This window comes from Grammomys surdaster, unplaced genomic scaffold (genome assembly GCF_004785775.1).
Source record: "Grammomys surdaster isolate TR1022 unplaced genomic scaffold, NIH_TR_1.0 125940, whole genome shotgun sequence".
Lineage (NCBI taxonomy): Eukaryota > Metazoa > Chordata > Mammalia > Rodentia > Muridae > Grammomys > Grammomys surdaster.
Genome location: NW_021620762.1, coordinates 2,548,480 through 2,567,907, shown reverse-complemented (window position 1 = coordinate 2,567,907; position 19,428 = coordinate 2,548,480). Strand labels below are relative to the sequence as shown.

The 19,428-nt window shown below is 49.4% G+C and overlaps 1 protein-coding gene across 1 annotated transcript in view; it reads right to left on the bottom strand.

Moving 5' to 3' along the window:
* Nucleotides 1–13,802: 13,802 nt before the first annotated feature.
* Nucleotides 13,803–19,428, bottom strand: part of Prpsap1 (phosphoribosyl pyrophosphate synthetase associated protein 1) — a 19,443-nt gene continuing 13,817 nt past the window's right edge. The window contains exons 7-10 of the mRNA XM_028752907.1: nucleotides 18,694–18,839; nucleotides 15,957–16,027; nucleotides 15,123–15,269; nucleotides 13,803–14,518 (exon numbers count right to left, since the gene is read on the bottom strand). Coding sequence (XP_028608740.1) covers nucleotides 14,360–14,518; nucleotides 15,123–15,269; nucleotides 15,957–16,027; nucleotides 18,694–18,839 — 523 coding nt within the window. The 3' untranslated portion in view covers nucleotides 13,803–14,359. The remainder of the gene's footprint in view (nucleotides 14,519–15,122; nucleotides 15,270–15,956; nucleotides 16,028–18,693; nucleotides 18,840–19,428) is intronic.

Sequence of the window (19,428 nt, the reverse complement as noted above, 5' to 3'; positions counted from 1 at the left end):
CCAGGCCAGGCTGAACTGCACCTGGTTGGCCCAGGCCAGGCTGAACTGTACCAGGCTGCACTGAACTCCAGTCTGTACCAGGCTGTACCAGGCCACGCTGATCCATTCCAGGTTGAACCAAACCATCCTGACTTACACCAACTTGCATCAACCCAGGTGCATACGCTCCTGGCTGTACCATCCCGGGCTGAACTGCACCAGGTTGTCTCAGCTCCTGCTGACCCATTCCAAGTTGTACCAAACCATGTTGATCTATACTAGGCTGTGCTTGCCAACCAGGCTGATATGCACCAGGCTGTACCCAGCCACGCTGATCTGTGCTTGGTTGAACCCAAACAGGCTGCCCTGTGTCTGGTTGTAATTGACCTTGCTGACCTGCACCGAGTTGTGCCAAACTAGGTGGAAATGCACCAGGTTGAATCAAGCTAGGCTGACCTGCACCAGGAGGCACCAAATGTTGGTCTGTGCCAGGCTGTACCAAACCACCCCAATCTGTGCTAGGTTGTACCAAGCCACGTTGATCTGCCCCTGGTTGTGGGGCACTCCTCTGATCAACCCCTGGCTGTACTAAACCCTGCCTACCTGCCTCAAGCTGTACTGAACCTTGCTGACCTGCCCCAGACTGTGCCAGACCCTGCCGTTCTGCCTCAATGGGCACTGAACTACGTCTCTCTGCAGCAATCTGCAACGAAGACCGCCGTTCTGTCGCCATGGGCACTGAACTGCGCCGTTCTAAAGGCCGTGCCGCATCACGCTGCTCTACCCCAGGCTGTTCTGTGCCAGGTTGTATGAAGCGCGACGCTGATCTGGACTGTCTAAAACCTTGTTGATCTGTACTAACTTGCGACAAACCAATCGACACCAAGCCACGTTGATCTGGAAGAGACGCAAGGAATGCACGGTGATCTACGCCAGGCATTACCAATCCCTGCCGATCCACACGTTGGGGGGTCGGTCCTTGCTGATCTGCGCCTAGTATTGGCAATCCATGCTGATCTATGCCAACTGGTATCAAGCCTTGTTGAGCCATGGCCCATGGTTCCCGACCACTGTCACGCAGAGCAGCCTGTTCCATACCCTCTTGGTCCGTTCCAGGAAGCATTGTGGCTTGCTGATACGTGCTGAACGGAACTGTACCAAGCTGGGCTGTACCCAGCTTTCCTAGTCCCCTGTCAGATCCTGATGGTGGCAGCACACCACTCTGAGCTATATCAAGAGGTACCGATCCCTGGTCATACATGTCTGGGGGCATTACACCAAGCTGACCCGTAGTGAGGGGCATCACAGGGTATATCATTCCAGGCTGATCCATGCCAAGTGGTTCCAACCCGGGCATCCCACCACGTTGATCTCTGTACTGTTGAATCTGGACAGGGAGTTGTTCATCTCTTCTAGCATGTGCCTGGCGATCTGTCTCAGATATGACCTGGGATGGCTCACGGGCCATATCCCGAAGTACAACAGTAGATCTGCTCTGATCTCTGCTGGAGACCCTTTCAGGGAATTGTCCTACACCACCAGTGGAATCCAGAGCCTGGTCAGCAGCCCTGGGAAACATTCCACTCGGAAGGAGGTCACTTGACGCAAATCTGTGCTTGCCAAATGTTGCTGTTGATGATTCCGAGCTCTAGGTAAAGAGAAAGAGGGAAATTGGTTACAATCACTAAGAGGCTGAATGGAAGGCTGACTTGGGTACTGGACCAGAATGATTTAAAGAAACCCTATGTGAGTGTGTGCACGTGTTTGTGTGTTATATCTGTGTGTGTGTCTATATGTGTGTGTGAGATCGAGCAAGCGAGAGTGAGAGCGAGAGCGAGAGCGAGAGCGAGAGAGAGAGAGAGAGAGAGAGAGAGAGAGAGAGAGAGAGAGAGACTTGTAGTTGGGGATAAACCTGGACCTTGCAAATGTTAGACAGCTCCTCTACTAAGCCATATTGTGAGCCCTTGGTTTTACTCTTTATATCAAGGCAGGGTGTCCATAAATTGTCTAGATTGCCCTTGAACTCACTATGTAGCCTGGGCAAGCCTTCAACTTTTGATCTCTCTGTTTCAATACTTGAGATTATAGGCCTGCTAGGTTTTTTGTTATTTGTTTTAAGACAGAGACTTGAATTCCCTATGTAGCTGACAATAACAAACTTTTGATCCTCCTGCCTCCACCTCTGGAGTGCTGAGGTCACAGTTACGCCATGCGCCGTTTATCTGTGCTGGGGCCTCGATCTTAGTGTTTTGTGTATGCACAGCAAGTATCCTACAAACCAATCTACAGCCTCAACCCCTGGATTCGCTTTTTATGACAACCCCCAAGGTTAGTCTTGAACTTACAATCTTCCATACCTACTATGTCCTTCCGTATAGCTACTCTCTGTCCCATTGCCTCTTACAAAGGCCTCTGTGATGAAGTCTTTTCTGCAGGATCCAGGGGACTCTCCCTCAAGATCCTTAACTTCATCGGACCTACAAAGTTCCTTCTGTCATTAAAAGGTAAGAATGGGGGGTGGGGTTAGCATAGTGATGTAGATGTTCTTGGGGCTGTTGACTCAATACAGTGAGTATGGGCACATTGTATGAAATCCTAGAAAAATGGACACAGCAGCTACAAAAGTCGTGGGGAAATAGAGTCTTAGAAGAGGTGGCACTAGCCGGGCGGTGGTGGCGCACGCCTTTAATCCCAGCACTTGGGAGGCAGAGGCAGGTGGATTTCTGAGTTCGAGGCCAGCCTGGGCTACACAGAGAAACCCTGTCTCAAAATACCAAAAAAAAAAAAAAAAAGAGGTGCACTGGTTTTACTAATGGGTGAACACAGCCAGGTTCTAGGAAAAAAACGTAACATGATTCAGAATATATTCATTGAGGGAGTGCTCAGACGGCTCAGTTTGTAAAAACATGTCACCAAGCATCATCTAAGTACAACCCCTGGCACCCACGTGACACACCCATCCACACACACACCCCACACCCACACACACAGAGTAAATTTAAGTGTAATGGAAGTGGCCGGGCGGTGGTGGCGCACGCCTTTAATCCCAGCACTTGGGAGGCAGAGGCAGGTGGATTTCTGAGTTCGAGGCCAGCCTGGTCTGCAGAGTGAGTTCCAGGACAGCCAGGGCTACGCAGAGAAACCCCGTCTCGAAAAACAAAACAAACAAACAAACAAAAAGAGTAATGGAAGTATATATTGTAACCCAAACTGCGGGGCTGTGGCTCACGCATGGGGTGGGTCCTGTTGGCTTGTGTTGTGGTTCCTGCATGTCTGACACCCAAGGTGGCTGAAACTGCGGCTCCAGGGAACAGAAGCATGAGAATTTGACTAAGTTTCCTCTACACAGTGCTGGGTGGACGCTGGGCTATGAGAAGCCACCGAGCTCCTCCCAGGTGTGTAGTAGTCTCAGTCTGAAGTCCCTTGGGGGCAGAGCTCCTGAGTGGGTGTCTCCAGGACAAAGCGGCTAGATGGGGAAACCATGGTCTCAGCCCTTGGGCTCCCAGACACTGCTGGGAGCCGTGGAAGAACTGAGACAGTGGGCATATGGGCTGGACCGGCCCACAGCCTTGAGGGACAAGGGAGAGAAGCTCCGCAGCGTCCCATGGGCTGAGAGACTCTTGGTTATGGTACTTGCTTGGCTGGATCAGCTAGCTTGTTTGAGTTGGCAAGCCTCTGCAGTGGGAATGTAGAGAAGTCTTCTACCAGGAGATTAAGCAGTGGCTGGGTCATCAAAGGCCTTTTCCACGGTTCCCCACGGGGGGCGGGGGGGCAAAGACACAAGAAAGTCCATGGTTTTAAAAGGTTTATTATCATGGCGGAAAGTGGATGTGGCTGTACTCCCCTACCCCCAGGGCGGGCCTTTGGTTAAATACCCTTTGTAAGGAGGAGGGTCTGGGAAGGAATGCTTAATTGGCTACGCCCTCTGGCCTTCAGGTACCTCATTAATATGGAGATCTCTTGAGGCTCTGAGGCCTGTAGTCATGCCCTCTACCTGTGCTAGGTGACACAAACCTCTCTTTGGGAGGGGCTGTAGGGGTGTTGCCCTACGTGACTGAAAGGCGCTGATCAATGGAGGTCTTTGGCTCACATAAGGAGCCTGGAGTCTGGGAGCAAGGCCGAACACCTACCGTCCCATTAGGGTCCGGGGTTCAAAGCCTGTGGTCAACCAGGAACCAAGCTATCCTTTCATGGTCCTACACCCAACCATAATAGTTTAAGGAATCCAGTGTCTCTAACAGTCTCAAAATACATAGCACATAGTTTTGCTCAAGATTTTGAAGCAGTTGATATGGGAATTAATTTTTCATAACCCCATAGCTCTTGATCTGCAGTTTAGCTACCCCACACAGCAGGACCATTCTGCAGTCTGGGCAGGCTGACACCCTGCACACAGGCTTATCTTTGTCTTCCTCCAGTTTTGACTTCAAGGTTCTGTGGAGATTTGGAATTTGGATCCCTTAAGATTATGAGCGGCAAAATCATTTACTGGCTATTTCCTGTGGTGTGTGTGTGTGTATCTGTGTGTATGTGTGTATCTGTGTATGTATCTGTGTGTATGTGTGTGTATGTGTGTGTATGTGTGTGTATGTGTGTATATGTGTGTATATGTGTGTGTATGTGTGTGTATGTGTGTGTATGTGTGTATATGTGTGTATGTGTGTGTATGTGTGTGTATGTGTGTATATGTTTGTGTGTATGTGTGTGTATGTGTGTATGTGTGTATATGTTTGTGTGTATGTGTGTATATGTGTGTGTATGTGTGTGTGTGTTTGTATATGTGTATGTGTGTGTATATGTGTGTGTGTGTATGTATGTGTGTGTGTGTACACTTGTGGAGGCCAGAGGAGGTCATCATGGTCTTTCTCAGTCCTCCTCCTTGGTCTGTTTGAGGCAGGCTTTCTCATGGAACTGTGAGCTCACAAAGTCAGCATGGGTGGATGGCCAGCACACCCCCAAGATCCTCTTTTGTCTGCCTCCTCTGAACTTGGATTACTGCATACACCTCCATGGCTAGCTTTACATGGATGCTGGGGACTAAACTCAGATCTTCATGCTGCACTCACTGTCTCTCTGCCTGTCCTGGATTTTTCTCTTTTTCTTCTTCTTCCTGGCTCACAATAGGGATTTCCAAAATGAGACTTTTATCTTTTGCTTTAGCTTTATCTAGCCTGCCAGGCTACCAAAGCTTGGTGTATCTTAGGCATTTTTTTCAATTAAGATTTTATTATGTAGTTAGCTATTTTTGAGACAGCATCTCACTATATAGTCATGGCTAGCCTGGAACTCTTGATGTAGACCAGACTAGTAACTACTGCCTACAAGAGTCATGTGAAAATCACCAGGGTTTGCCAAGGATGCAGAGACCATGTGTACCATCTCAAGATTGACAGATACACTAGCAAGGTCCTCTTGCTAGAGAGCTGTTTCCAGTTCTGGTTACCCTGGTCCATAGGTGTTAAAGGAGGAATACTTTTTAGGATAGACTATTAAAAAGGAAGTCTGAAAAGCTACAGAAGCAAAAGAAACCAGTCCAGGGCATCATTTTTCACCCAGTGTGCTGGCAAAGCTCAACAATGTAGGTGCTGGCTCAGAGTCTATGTGGGAGGAAACTGGAAGAAGAAATGACCTCTCTTCATGCTTCTGTTTGAACCCTAAGCTGGGGCAGCACACAATAGCAACAGGTAAACAAAGCATAAAGTTGTCATTCCCCAATCCAGGAATTTATCGGATCACTCACACCAATGTCATCTTGGAACAATATTTAAAATATCCACAATACAGAATGTACAAAGTCAGTAGTGAAGGTTCCAAATACCAGAATATGAGACAGTTGTACAGATGAGAGATGCTCTCTGGAATACCACCCAGTGCTTCTGCCCAGCGCCCGTTTGTTTGTTTACCCCTTTGGAGGCCCTCCAGCCGTCACCAATCACTTGTTCTAGCTCTTCCCAGGTGACCATGGTGATTTCTTCACCACCCGGAACAAGATTCAGCCTCCGACTTAACTGATCCTGTGAATAATAAATATGACACGGACACACATGTATGTAAGCATGAACGCACGTACATACCCTGCAGCTTGGGACCAACAGGATTGATTGGGTGCTACCAACAGCCGCATCCTCAGGAAGATTTACTGGCTTTCAGCAACCAGCCAGAGGTACAGAATTGGCTGTTGGGTCCTTTGTCTCACGTGGATTCTGGATAGAGCCTTGAGCAAAGATGGCAAGGACTTGCCCTTTTATCCAGAAGTGGTGCCGCTTAGTGGCAGAGTACATATACCCCCTATCCCCAAAGGACACAAATATACAGGGGCGGGAGTTGGAACCAGGCCTAAAGAGAAGCCAGGTAGAAAAGAAATCCTCTATCCCTCAGAACCCTTTCCCCAGAGCTTCCTCATATTACCAGGTATTCTTCTCGGCTTTTAACCAGCTTCTCCAGTTCATTAAAACGTTGAAGGAGGTCCTGGAAACAGAGTTTGGAAATGGACCATCACCTTGGCACACACACACACACACACGTGCACATACACGTGCACGTGCACACATGCACACACATACATGCACACATACATATGCAATGCACACACATGCACACACATACATGCACACATACATATGCAATGCACACACATACATGCACACATACATGTGCAATGCACACACATGCACACATACATGTGCACATGCACACACATGCATGCACACTCATGTGCACATGCACATATACACATGCACACACACATGCACACACACTGCCTTGGTGTAAAGGAGAAAAGGAAAGGAGAAGCCTATGGGTCTTCGTGAAGGGATAGCTTCTGGTTCCTAGTTTCTACCTAGTTTTATGTGGCATACAAAGGCAGATTCCCAGTTCTTTTCCCGGTCAATGGGAAGGAAGGAAGTTGTAGCGGTAGTAGTCTGGTGTAGTGGACCAGTGCTCATGTGGGGTGAGAATGCTGACCCTGGCTTCACTGCAGGCTACCCATTACCTAAAGCTTCCAGCTCTACAGCTTGAGACCCACCTCGTCTCTCCAAAAGCAAGTATGTCAACAGCACCTGCTAGCCTGAGTCACGGAAGGAGAAGAGCCGTCAAGGGCCCCCAGCAAGTGACCGGGACTTCAACTGTTCTTTACAACTTGTGCTGACCTCTAGGATCTAAGACCAGATTCTAAACAGACCTTTCATATGCACAAGTTTGGAAAAGACCAGGCATGGTGTCGCCTGCATGCTGATTACCACAGCCCTTGAGAGGTGGCTAGAAGGATCAAGAGGTCAAAGGTCAGCCTTGGCTACGCAGTTAAGTTCAAGGCCAGCTGGACTACGAGGAGACCCTGTTTAAAGAAACCGAACAAATGAAACAACAGCAACGACAACAAACAGAAACTGAGGCCCACTTCCCAGAGCAAAGACAGAGATGCAGGTTCCCTAGGCCTGTGTGAGGCTCAGACTGGGTTAAAAGTCAGATTTCCCCAGGGCTGGGCCTCCTTTGGCCTGTCTTGTATCCTTTTTCTCTCTCTCTCTCTCTCTTTTTTTTTTTTTTTTGTTTTTGCTTTTGTTTTTTGTTTTTTGTTTTTTTTCGAGACAGGGTTTCTCTGTGTAGCCCTGGCTGTCCTGGAACTCACTCTGTAGACCAGGCTAGCCTCGAACTCAGACACCCGCCTGCCTCTGCCTCTCAAGTGCTGGGATTAAAGGCGTGCGCCACCACTGCCTGGCTGAGTGAAGTCTTTTGTGTACTGTTGACACAGACACACCAGACTCAGGAGTCCCAGAGCCTCAGAACCATGGAGGGATGGTAAAGCACCCCCAACACACACACTCTTACACACACACATACCCATAAGGCTCAGGGGAGATCATAGCTCATGGCAAAGCCTTTTTCTGGTCTGTATGTAGATGTTGACAGTGTGTGCAGAGAAGAAGCACCTCTCCTCCCTGAATATTTACACACTGGAGGCTGCTCCCCTACAGAGGGCTCTGCTTCTGCACAGATGAGCAAAACTGTATATAACAACCCTGCCATACAGTTGAGCTGTATGCAGTAACCTAACCTCCCTGCTCCACTGTAAGTAATACATACACTGAACTTCTAGGGTGGGGAGATCTCTCCACCTGAGAGCCTGGACCATTCAATCCCAACTTTCTCTCCCACCCCCACGCCCACCCCGTCGGGCTCCACCTCCCACCCTCTTCTGTGTATATGTGGGGTGTTTTCCTCAGACCTCTGCTGCCCCCTGGAGGCTGAGCAAAGACCCAGCACCTCTACAGATGCCAGACTGGCCCAAAACTTATTGCAGCTGACTGAGTCGGCCTGGGACTTGCAGTATTCTTCATTTCTCAGCTTCCCAAGTGCTACTGGGATTGCAGGCAGTAACCACCGTTCCTTACGCTCTCTTTATTACCTTGCTTTGTGCGGTAGTGTGAATAAGAATGGCCCCCGTAGGCTCCTGTATTTAAATGTTTAGGCAGTTGTGCTATTTGAAATGATTAGAAGACGGTGGTCTTGGAGGAAATGTGTCACTGAGGGTCAAGCCAGGCCCAGGGTCTCTCTCCTACTGCCTGCTGATTTGGTTGCAGAGCTCTGCTCTCGGCTACTTCTCCTGCATCGTGTCTGCCTGAGCGCCATCATACTCTGGACCAAGATAATGGAGCAAACCTTTGAAGCTGTAAGCCAGCTCCAATTTCTTATAAGAGTTGTCTTGGTCATGGTATCTCCTCACAGCACTAGAACAGCAACTGTGTCCTTTGTCTGTTTGCTTTGAGACAAGGTCTCACTGTGTAGCACTGGTTAGCCAAGAACTGACTATGTAGACCAGGCTGACCTCAAACTCACAGAGATCCTCCTGTCTCTGCCTCCCAAGTGTTGGGGTTAAAGGAACCACCACATCAGGGTAGTCTCAATTTTTAAGGAAATTCACTTTAAGAATATCGTGCAGTGTCGTCAGCTACCTTTTAAATCAATTTAGGTTTTATAGGTATCTTGATAAGTTATTTATGGCTTTAGGAGTCAGGGGCTGGGGCTGGAGAGATGGCTCAGCAGGTAAGAGCGCTGGCTGCTGGAGGATCCTGGTTTCCTGCGCTTAAAACAATCTCTAACTCCAGGTCTGGGGATCTGCTGCCCTCTGCTGGAGTCTTCAGGCACTTCATGCATATGGGTGCTCATACACACATACAAGCAAACACATACACAAAACTAAACAAATCATTTTTAAAAAATGAGGTCAAAGAGTAGAGACAAACGATCAACCCACTTGTGAGGTGTCCTCCCTAGGGTGTCCTCACCTGCAGCTCAGGAGCCTGCTTCAGAATTTTCACATCTTCGATGAGGTCTTGGAGCACACTCGTGGACTGCAAGGTAGAGTAGGAACTGTGTGAAGCCAGACCTGGTACCCCTAGTTTTGGGGGTAGCTTAGGGCCTGAAGGGTAGCCTGGGGGAGCAGAGGCTTTGTAGGGTCAGTGTACCCACCTTGGTCGGGGTGAGAGCCTTTGAGGACTTTAGCTGTACCATCTGGGTGGGCATCTCGACCGTGGGCTCATGTTTCTCCAGAATATCCTCAGATTCATAGATCTTGGAGAACTTTGTTAGGGATACCTGCTTGGCCATCAGAGTTATCGCCTCTTCTGACTGGTCAGTGGGTGTGGAGATGTGATCTATTTGTGTGGCCATGCCCTGCATTTTGTTGTCCATAGTTTTAAGCTGTTTGGTGAGGTCCAATACCTGGTTACCCAAGTCCTTCACCTGATTTTCCAGCTCTTGCGGAGTCTGCGACAGCCTAGGCAGACTCCGGCGCTTCTCTTTGCTGGTTGACACATGTGGGGCACTGGAGGTGCCGTGGACCAACTCAGCAGCACGGCCAGATTCAGAGGATGGGTAGTGGAAGTCGATAAGTACCTCTTGGAGGTTGAGGCTCTTGAGAATGGCCACTATCAGTGTATGCAAGGCCGTAAAGTTCACCGCGCCCACCTCTGGAGTGCCAATTGCCAGGTCAGCCAGGTCCCGGAGGGAGACCCTGTTGGCCATCAATGAGGGCGGCATCGTGTGCCCTGTTGGGAGGCGCAGAACCAGGGAAGAAGAGAGAGGATACCAAGTGCCTCCTCCCTCCCAGCAGGCTTATGGGGACAGCACGGGTCTCAGCAGGAGGCCTTGCTTGTGGGTTTGTGGCTTCCAAGCTGGAGCCCTGGGCTCCGCTCTCCTGGCTTGCCCGGCTCTCGGCCGGTGGACGTTTGGAACGAGGGCGCACGGTTTGCGGCAGGGTTGCTGAGGCGCGGGACTCCAGAGATTCTAAGAACATGCGCTTGGTTGGGCCAGCCCTTATTGGGACTAAAAAAACCTACAGGGGAGGCTTTGACCACACCTCAAGGTGCCACCAGTTTTTCAGTAATGCGCTTAATGAAAGGGATGATTAGGCCGGTCAGAGCGTTTGCACTATGAACAGGTCAGTTGGGAGGAGAAGCTGCGGTGGCTCCTGTGGGTCCACGCCCCCTCCAACTCCTCAACACAGAAAGCCAGCTCCACTAGTTTTGTAGGCCACCGGAGACAAAATGATTCACGGGGTGTCACGGCGACCTGCATTTAGGCAGGCAAGTCTAAGGGATGGGGTGCCTGCGGCCAGTGGGGGTGGTTGGCGGAGTGGACCCCCACTAGTGCCTCTTAGAGGCAGTTTCCACATAATGTTGTTTACTCAAGAGGTGGGGAAGGCTTCCCTGACCTCATGTTGCTCAATTCAGGACTCCGGAGCTCTCAGCAGGTGATATATTTTTGAATAAAACACTAAAAGTTAAAATAAATGTTTAAATTAAATTAAATTAAATTAAAAGTTAAAATAAATGTTTAATAAAACATTAAAAGGATCCTATCATGAGTAATAGAGTTAAGAGTTGTAGTTTAGTCTGAATGGGCACAGGGGTTTTGTTTTTAATTTTTATTTATGTAAGACTGTAGCTGTCTTCAGACACACCAGAAGAGGGCATCAGATTCCGTTACAGATGGTTGTGAGCCACCATGTGGTTGCTGGGAGTTAAACTCAGGACTTCTGGAAGAGCAGTCAGTGCTCTTAACTGCTGAACCATCTTTCCAGCCCAATGGGCACAGTTTTTAAAGGGAATTTCCACCATTGTATTTCTATTACCTGGCAACAGCATGCCAAAAGGCCAACTTCCTAATCCTCTGGGCATTTGTTCCCTGACCTTAGAACAGCAGTTCTCAATCTGTAGGTTGTGACCCCTTTGGGGTCACATATCAGATATCTATCAGATATTTACAATGATTCATAATAGTAAAATTAGTCATGAAGTATCAGCAAAGTAAATTTATGGTTGGTTGGGGGTCATCACATAAGGGTCACAGTTAGAAAGTTGAGAATCACTGTCTTAGAACTTAAAGCTAGGCTGCAGGTAAGCCTCGGGTTCAAGCATTGGGCATACACAGCCAGACCAGTAAGCGTATTTTATTATTAACTTATTACTATTTTTTTTAAAAGAGGTTTCTCTGTGTAGCCCTGGCTGTCCTGGAACTCACTCTGTAGACCAGGCTGGTGGCACTGAACTCAGAGATCTACTTGGCTTTATCTTTGTTTTTTGTGTTGTGTCTGAAATGCGTGTATATATGTGGATGCATAGGTGTGCACACAGGACCCAGAGGGACCTGGATCTGCTAGAAGTAGATACAGATTACTACCATACAGGTGCTGGGAACCAAATCCTTCCTTCCTGACAGCTGAGTCACCTCCAGCTCCCTTCAAGTGCGATCTTTACAGGATGTTAGCAGCCAGCCGCTTCAGGGCTGCATTTTTTCACACCCCTGAGGCTTTGACTTTTTGATGATGCTGAGTATCAGATCTGAGGGCTAGCACCAGCCTACAACCTCAGTTATCCTGGTCAAGAGTGTCAAGAACCTCACAAGTCAACAGGTGGGTGGGGTGGGTGGCATTTTTTAAGTCAAGAACTATCTGTACTACTAGTGCTACACACATTTTTAAAATCCTATTTAAAAAAAATACACCCTATTATTAAAAAAAATTCTTTTTTTTTTGTTTTTGTTGTTTTTCGAGACAGGGTTTCTCTGTGTAGCCCTGGCTGTCCTGGAACTCACTCTGTAGACCAGGCTGGCCTCGGACTCAGAAATCCGCCTGCCTCTGCCTCCCAAGTGCTGGGATTTGCCTGGCTCTTCTTTTCTTTCTTTTTTTAAAGATATATGTAACACTGTAGCTGTCTTCAGACACACCAGAAGAGGGCATCAGAACCCATTACAGATGGCTGTGAGCCGCCATGTGGTTGCTGAGAATTGAACTCAGGACCTCTGGAAGAACAGTCAGTGCTCTTAACCATTGAGCCATCTCCCCAGCCCTAAAATCCATATTTTTAAAACCGGGGGAAAGGAAAATATTAGCTAAAAAATGTCATGTTTAGACTTCAGAAGAACCTGTATTTCATGTCTAACTTTGTACCTGTGGATCAAACGTCAGTCTCATCTGGAATCACTAGCTTAAGACAGGGTCTCATAGAATCTGCAGTATCAAACAGGCAAGGCTAGGTGTCTGTTAGGAGTTCCAGCCTGTCTGCCCTTCCCAGTGCTAGAATTCCCAGTGTGTGCACCCATGCCAGCGATGGAATTCAGTTGTGCTTCTGTGCTAGGTACTTTACTGAGGTAACTCTCCAGTGCACAACTGTAGACGGACCTAGACAGGACTAGTTATCTACTTTGATTGTTAAGAACAGACTGCAAGGCTCATGCCTTTAATTCAGCACTCGAGAGTCAGAGGCAAGCGGACCTGAGTTGCAGGGCAGCCTGGTCTACAGAGTGGGTTCCAGGACAGCCAGGGCTAGTGATACCCAGGTCTTGGAAAAAAAACAAAACAAAACAAAACAAAACCCACACCAAGTCTCTTGAAATTGGGGAGATGGTGCGGAGGGTAAAAAGCACTTGTGGTGCAAGCAGGAGAAGCCTGGAAACCCATACTAAAGGCCAGGTGTGGCTACACATGCCTGAAACTCCAGCACTGGGGGCCCACAGGCCAGTCAGCCAGCCTAGCCAAAATGGCAAGCATCCGGTTGGAGAACAAAGCACACTGACAAGCACAGCCTCCACCCCTCCCACTCTCCTTCTGTGTGTGATGTGCTTCTCTTCTGCCCACTAGGTTACAGCTTTTTCTCTACCTCCAGGCTAATTATCTTAATGACTGAGTCCTTTGCTCAGTTTTCCCTATGTGGCCCATTAACAGAAGGCAACTTCTTTGTGTGCTTGAAAAGGCCAATGTGCACAAAGTCCTAATTGTGGGCTGGGAACCTTCTTCATCATTAAGGGATAAAAGAGTGGAGGAAACTTCCCTGTAGTGAAATACAATTATACAAAAAAAAAAAAAAAAGACTCCTTCCTGTTGGGCAGAGCTCATTAGCAAGTCCACTTCCTTTCCGGAGAAGGCCCTCCTCTGAAACCTGGCTCCGAACTGGAGCAGGCTCAAAGAGCCAAGGAGCTCTGCTGTGTCTGTAGAGGGCCTCTGACAGTCTCCTCAGCAATGCGACTAGCCACACCGCAGCTCACAAGTAGTGCCCCTCTTGAGGGGCTGGAGATGAGGCTCGGTGGTGGACCATTAACCCAGTGTGCAGGAGGCCCTAGGTTCAATCTCCAGAACTGCCCCAAATCCCACAAACCACACACAGATGTGCCCTCAGTGCTCAGGAAGGGAAGGGAGCCCGTGGGAAACACATCTGTGGTCCACTGCAGCCCTGGATCCTGACCCCTGACTTGAACGCTGTTTCTTGCGTAGTACTGACAGGCTTTGTCGGGGTCTAGGAGGGAGCCAGGAGCCTAAGTGGACTGAAGACACGAGGGAGACAAGAAACTTTTATTCGCAGCTTCCAAGTGACACAGTTCTGAGGGACAGGGTGCTACTCTCTCATCTGACTAGCTCAGTGAGGGTGGGCAGGGACACTCCGCTGTTCAATGGCAGCAGGCACAGCAGTTTCTGAAAGAAAAGTGATTCTCTATATGACAGACTTAGTTGACCTTGTCCAGGGAGAGGACACTGCATACGTCAGTGCCAGGGCCACTCAGCTCCCTGACTAAGCTCAATGCTTCACCTACCTTCCCAGAGCAGACACTAGTGAACAAACTGGCATGGGAACTGCTCAGAAATAAGGAGCAAGGCTGATGACAGGGACAGGAGGGCCGTGTCACGTACTCAGTCACAGTCGGCTGCATGGTGTTAACCGTCTACAACTGGATGCCTGCTTCTTCAGCAGAACATGTTCCCGGTAGGTACTGCGTTCTGCCGATGGGGAGGAAGGGACTCAGCAGCCTGGTAGACTCCCTAACTGCAGCACACTTGCAGGCTGACACGCCGCTGTGTATGTCGTCCTCTGCAGGTCAGGGCAGCTCTGAGCTAGTCATCCACCGTGATGTTCCGGAAAAGGTACGCCATGGACTCGCCGTTATGGATTCTTCGAATCGCCTCAGAAAGAATCAAGCTGATGTCCACAGTCTTTATCTTGGGACACTGTAGCTTCTGAAGCTCATGAGGGACAGTGTTCGTCACCACCACCTAATGACGAAGCAACAGAGAGTAGATACTCAGGTGTGCCAGGAAGTGGCTGTGCAGAAGAAAAGCATATCTAACATTTAACTTAATGTCCACAACCCAAGCTCCAAAACAAAGCTTTTGCTCCAGAGGGGTCTCTGCAGTGGTGCTGGGCGGAACACTTCCCACTGGCACGGCGAGCACACCACACGGAGCTACACCCCAGCCTTGGTTTTCACTCTGAGGCAGGGTCTTGATATGTAACCTCAATGGTAACTCATCTCTCCATTGCTGGGATACAAGCATAAAATCCCATCTGCTAAAATACAGATTTTACAAGCTGAGCATGCACGGCTCAGAACGAAGTCCTGGGACTACCCAGCCCCATTTAACACCTAACTATCGTCAGGGAAGAATTCAAGTACCAAATGTAACTCTAACGTTGATATGAAGATCTGAAAGAAACCTTCATGTAAATTCCTACACACCCATCTGCCTAAGCAAGGCTGCAAGCCAGAGCAACATCAGACCGGAGTGCACCCTAGCCAGAGACGGGCGCCTTCCTGAGTCAGCGCAGCTGTGGAGCGGGGTTCAGGCTCTGTGTCCTAAGCCTTTCAAGGAGACACACCTCGTCAACGGGGGATTCCTCGATCAGCCGGGGGGCTTCAGCGGACAGGATGCCGTGCGTGGCCATGACATAGATCTTGTAAGCACCCCTCTCTTTCAGGATCTCCGCAGCCGCAACGAAGCTCTCCACATCATCAATGATGTCATCCTGCAAGCAGGGGCAGGTTTGGTCACCCTCTCCCCAGGGACACATGTCCCTGTTCCCCTCCAACATGGGTCAGCCTGTTAGAAACCATGGCCGAGAGCTGAGCACCCTGGGACTTCGAGCAATCGAGGCACTGTGTGGGAGGAGTGTCTGCAGGAGCGGTGGGGCGCTCTAGTCCAGCATGTACGACACAGCAGCTGAAGCCCTCATGATGGCTGTCAGGGTAGCTTCCCTCCCTCACACTCCTCATTCGGTCTAGAGAACCAGCATGGCACTTACTTTGTCCCAAGGGGAGCTGCTGTTGTGTCCCTCTAATCCAGTGAGAGTGACCAGCATCCCAGTGCAAAGCCAGGCTGCACTGGGACACCTGTCCCCACCCTGACACGGGAAAGGCTTGTCTTATGGTCCTGAAATGTACGGATGATCAAGGGAGCTGGTCTGAGGGGATCCAGAGCCCCTATGATGAAGGCCTTGGTGCTGACTCTTCCCATGGGAGGTCCCAGGATTTTACATTTGTAGGCTATATGTTAATCTCCTCCATTCACATATTAAGTAAATCCGCTACTCTCTTAAAGGAGATTGAGTGAGGGAAGACAGGTGGAGCCACCGAAATCCACCATCATGCTGAGACCCACACTGACTGAGCCAGCAGTGTCACCTCTGCATGAACACGACGACGCATGGCCATACCACTATAATTGCAATGCGTCCCCCGACGTCTCCGACCACTGTGATTGGTGGCTTCTCTTTGGCCATCATCACTAGCAAAACACATCACAAGACTGAGTTAGTTGAGTAACTGGATAAATGTAACCACAACCCTGTGGCAAGCTACAGTACAGACGGAACAACCTAACGCACAGGTCCCTCCTAGACTGACTCTCAAGAGTCAGAGCTGGCTGGATCCAGCTGTTCATAGAGACACAAGGCAAGACAGAAAAGTCACTTTAAATTTTCTAGTAGCTACAGTAAGGAAGAAGACGGTAGGAGTTAGAGGGAGGAGCTGCTCCCGAGGAGGACCTGCCTCCGTTCCCAGTACCTACACTGTGCTCTACAAACACCTGTAACCCCAGCTCCGGGGAGTCTATTCACTCTTCTGACCGCCAAGGGCACCAGGCACACATGTGGTGTATATACAGACATGTGACAAACATTCATGCACACAAAACTAAAAAATAAGGTCACACAAAAGGGCAAATTTGCTATTTTACTTTCCATAACATACTTAAAGACTCTACTGTCGTGCTCTGTAACGAGTCTGTAACCAGTCCGAGATGTACTGATGAGGTAGTTAAAGTTTGCACGGCAGCCGTCACAATACGCAGTCACTCTCGACACCCACCTCTTCTCTCAGCTGAGACTGGCCACATTTGAATGACTGCGATGGTCACGGCTGTCCCAGTGCAAGTGGGAAGTCATACAAGAGAGCAGGGAGGAGCCCACAACCCGAGGGAGTGCAGTCCTGTCAGTGTTGAATTGTAGACAAGCTGGTCCAATTTGAATACATATGTCTTTGTTTCGGATTAGAGTCAGGGCGATCTCTTGAGTCTGGGCAGCCTGGCATGGTAACAGATGATAATCCTAGCACTCAGAGGAGAAGGTAAGAGGACTGAAAAATCTCAGGTCAGCCTGGGTACACACCAAGGCCTTGTCTCAACAGAACTCAGCTCTAGTTTGCCTGTGTGAAGCGGTGTGAACTTGTAGCTGTGAGGGAGGACAAGTGTACTTTAGTTCAAAAGTCTGAGACCAGGTGGGCAACACACCAAGATACCATCTTAAAAAGGGGAGTGGCTGGAGAGATGGAGCGATGGCTAAGAAGGTTTGCTCAATCGTGAGTTTGGATCCAGCACCCACAGTGCACGGCTCACAAATGCCTATAACTTCAACTCCAAGGGGTCTGTCACTCTCTTTTGGCCTCTGTAGGCTCGCACGCACATAGACACACACACAGACACAGACACATACACACACAGTATCACGGTGTTGCATGCTAGGAACCCCGCCACTGGGCAGGGACGGAGGAGCAGGAGACTCCCCAGCCCAGCTCAGGCTGCAAAGCAAGACGGTCTCCAGCAGCAACAACAGAAAAGAGATGACCATCTGTCAGTAATAAGGACTTTCTAACTGAGTCAGGTGACAATGATCCATAGAGGCTAAGTCTGAAGTGAGGTGGGTATTCACGGTACACTACTGATAAAAAGAAAAAAAGTCACTTTCCTGGTAAGAAGACTGCCAGACACTATTTTTACCCAAACGCCAAAATCAGCCTCTCCAGCAATGGGACAACCATGTGCTTCCTGTGGCACGCCTGACAAATACTCAAATTTGCATCTACGCATGAGGACATAAACAAGTCGCAATTAAGGGAGAGTCTACAAAATAACCGGCTTGTGTTGCTCTGGAGCATCCCCCCGGTCATCAGAGCCGGAGCACGGAGGAGCCACTCTGGACTAAACAAGGGCACGGGCATGCCAACTGTATGCAATGTGCAGCCACAGATCAGGCCCAGGGCCAAAAACCAAAACTGACAACAAAAAGAAAAGGTTTTCCTCTTGCTCCATAGAACACTGGGGAGTGATAAGACCTGTGGATTAGGTAACGGTCCTTGGGGGAGTCCTGAGTGAGAACCCACCGTTTCATTTGCACACTCAAATACTTAGGAATAAAGAGGTTCAGACCCGCAGCCCAGGCTCAAATTACAGGAAGCACACAGCAGTGTCGGATCTGGAACCACTGTGGAGAGAGCAGGACCCATCCATACCTGTTACAGCCAAATTCAGTGTCCAGCACCCAAAATATGAAATCCTCAAAAAGCAAAAAACCAAGTAAAGCTAAAAGCATATTACATACTCCTTTTATATAAAACCAGGCACACTAGAAATGAAGGTGAAGCAGCCGAGTTAGCAGACCGAGAGAGAGTGCCTACACTTGAGCCAGGGCCGCCGTCAACTGCAGCTCTTCTCCCCGCTAACCTCTGACCGTTTCCGGGCAGATTTACTCCCTTTTCTGTAATCACCTTATTAAGCCTCTGCTGTGTGCAGCCTCGTCAGCGCCAGTGTGTGTGGAAGTGAGCTGTTTACCCATCTGGAGTAAGAGCAGCAATTAGTCAGAGACCGGGTCCAAAAGCTGCCCTACTAAAACAAATGTGCCCGACGGCTAGACCTAAAGCCCACGGCACCTGCCAGAGTGCAAGCCAAGGCCTTGGGCTCCACGCCACCTCATACAGCTGTTCACTAAAGCTCCCCGTGCACACTCACAAGCTGCCTACCCAACCGTGCACGGAACTCTTCTTCTATGGATGGGGAAGCTGAGGCAACACTACTCAATTATTAAAGATAGCTAAACAGCTCACAGAGCCTCTAATGTACACCGAGGTGAATTCTTAGCCATTCCCAGCACACAGAAGTAAAGGCAGAGGAAGTCTTACGCGGGAGCTCCAGGCCTGGGTGCACGGTGGCGTTCTTGACCATGGGGGGCGAGTGCCGACCGTCATCCATGTCGAGCTCTGTACACTGAGCCTCTCCGTGGATCACAGCCAGCCCCAGGCGGAGTCTCTCAGCATAGGACTGAGCCCTGAGAAGAAGACAATGGTTGGCCTCGGTGACACTGATGGGAAGGACGCCCAGCCCAGGGCTCCACTCTAGTGACCACAAGACAAAACCGCATTCAGTCCTTGAGGGGGCACAAAGACCTATTTCTATAAACCAGGCCAGAAGATAAACGCCTCAAGGGATAGTGCTGGAGTCCAGATAATTTGGGGTTTCTCTCCCCAGTATTCCTTAAAGCTATTTCCAGAACTTTGTTCAAAACAATGTTTCAAAATCAACGGCAGACTGGGGATGTGGCTCAGTCAGTGGAGCGCTCATCTGGCGTGCCTGGGGTTGTGGGTTTGATTCCCAGCACTACACAGGCAGGGTCTAGTGGCTCTCTTAATCGCAACATTGCAGAGGTAGAGGCAGAAGGATCAACATTTCCAGGTCATCCTGAGCTATGAAGGGAGCCTGAAAATAGCCTGGGCCACACAAAGGGTGCACTGCCTGCAAAAAACTAAACAAGTTCACGGCCTAAGTGTTCATGGTCACTGTTTCCCTGAAAACTAGAGAAACAGAGAGAGAGAGCGGAGCTGACAGAGAGAGAGAGCGGAGCTGACAGAGAGAGAGAG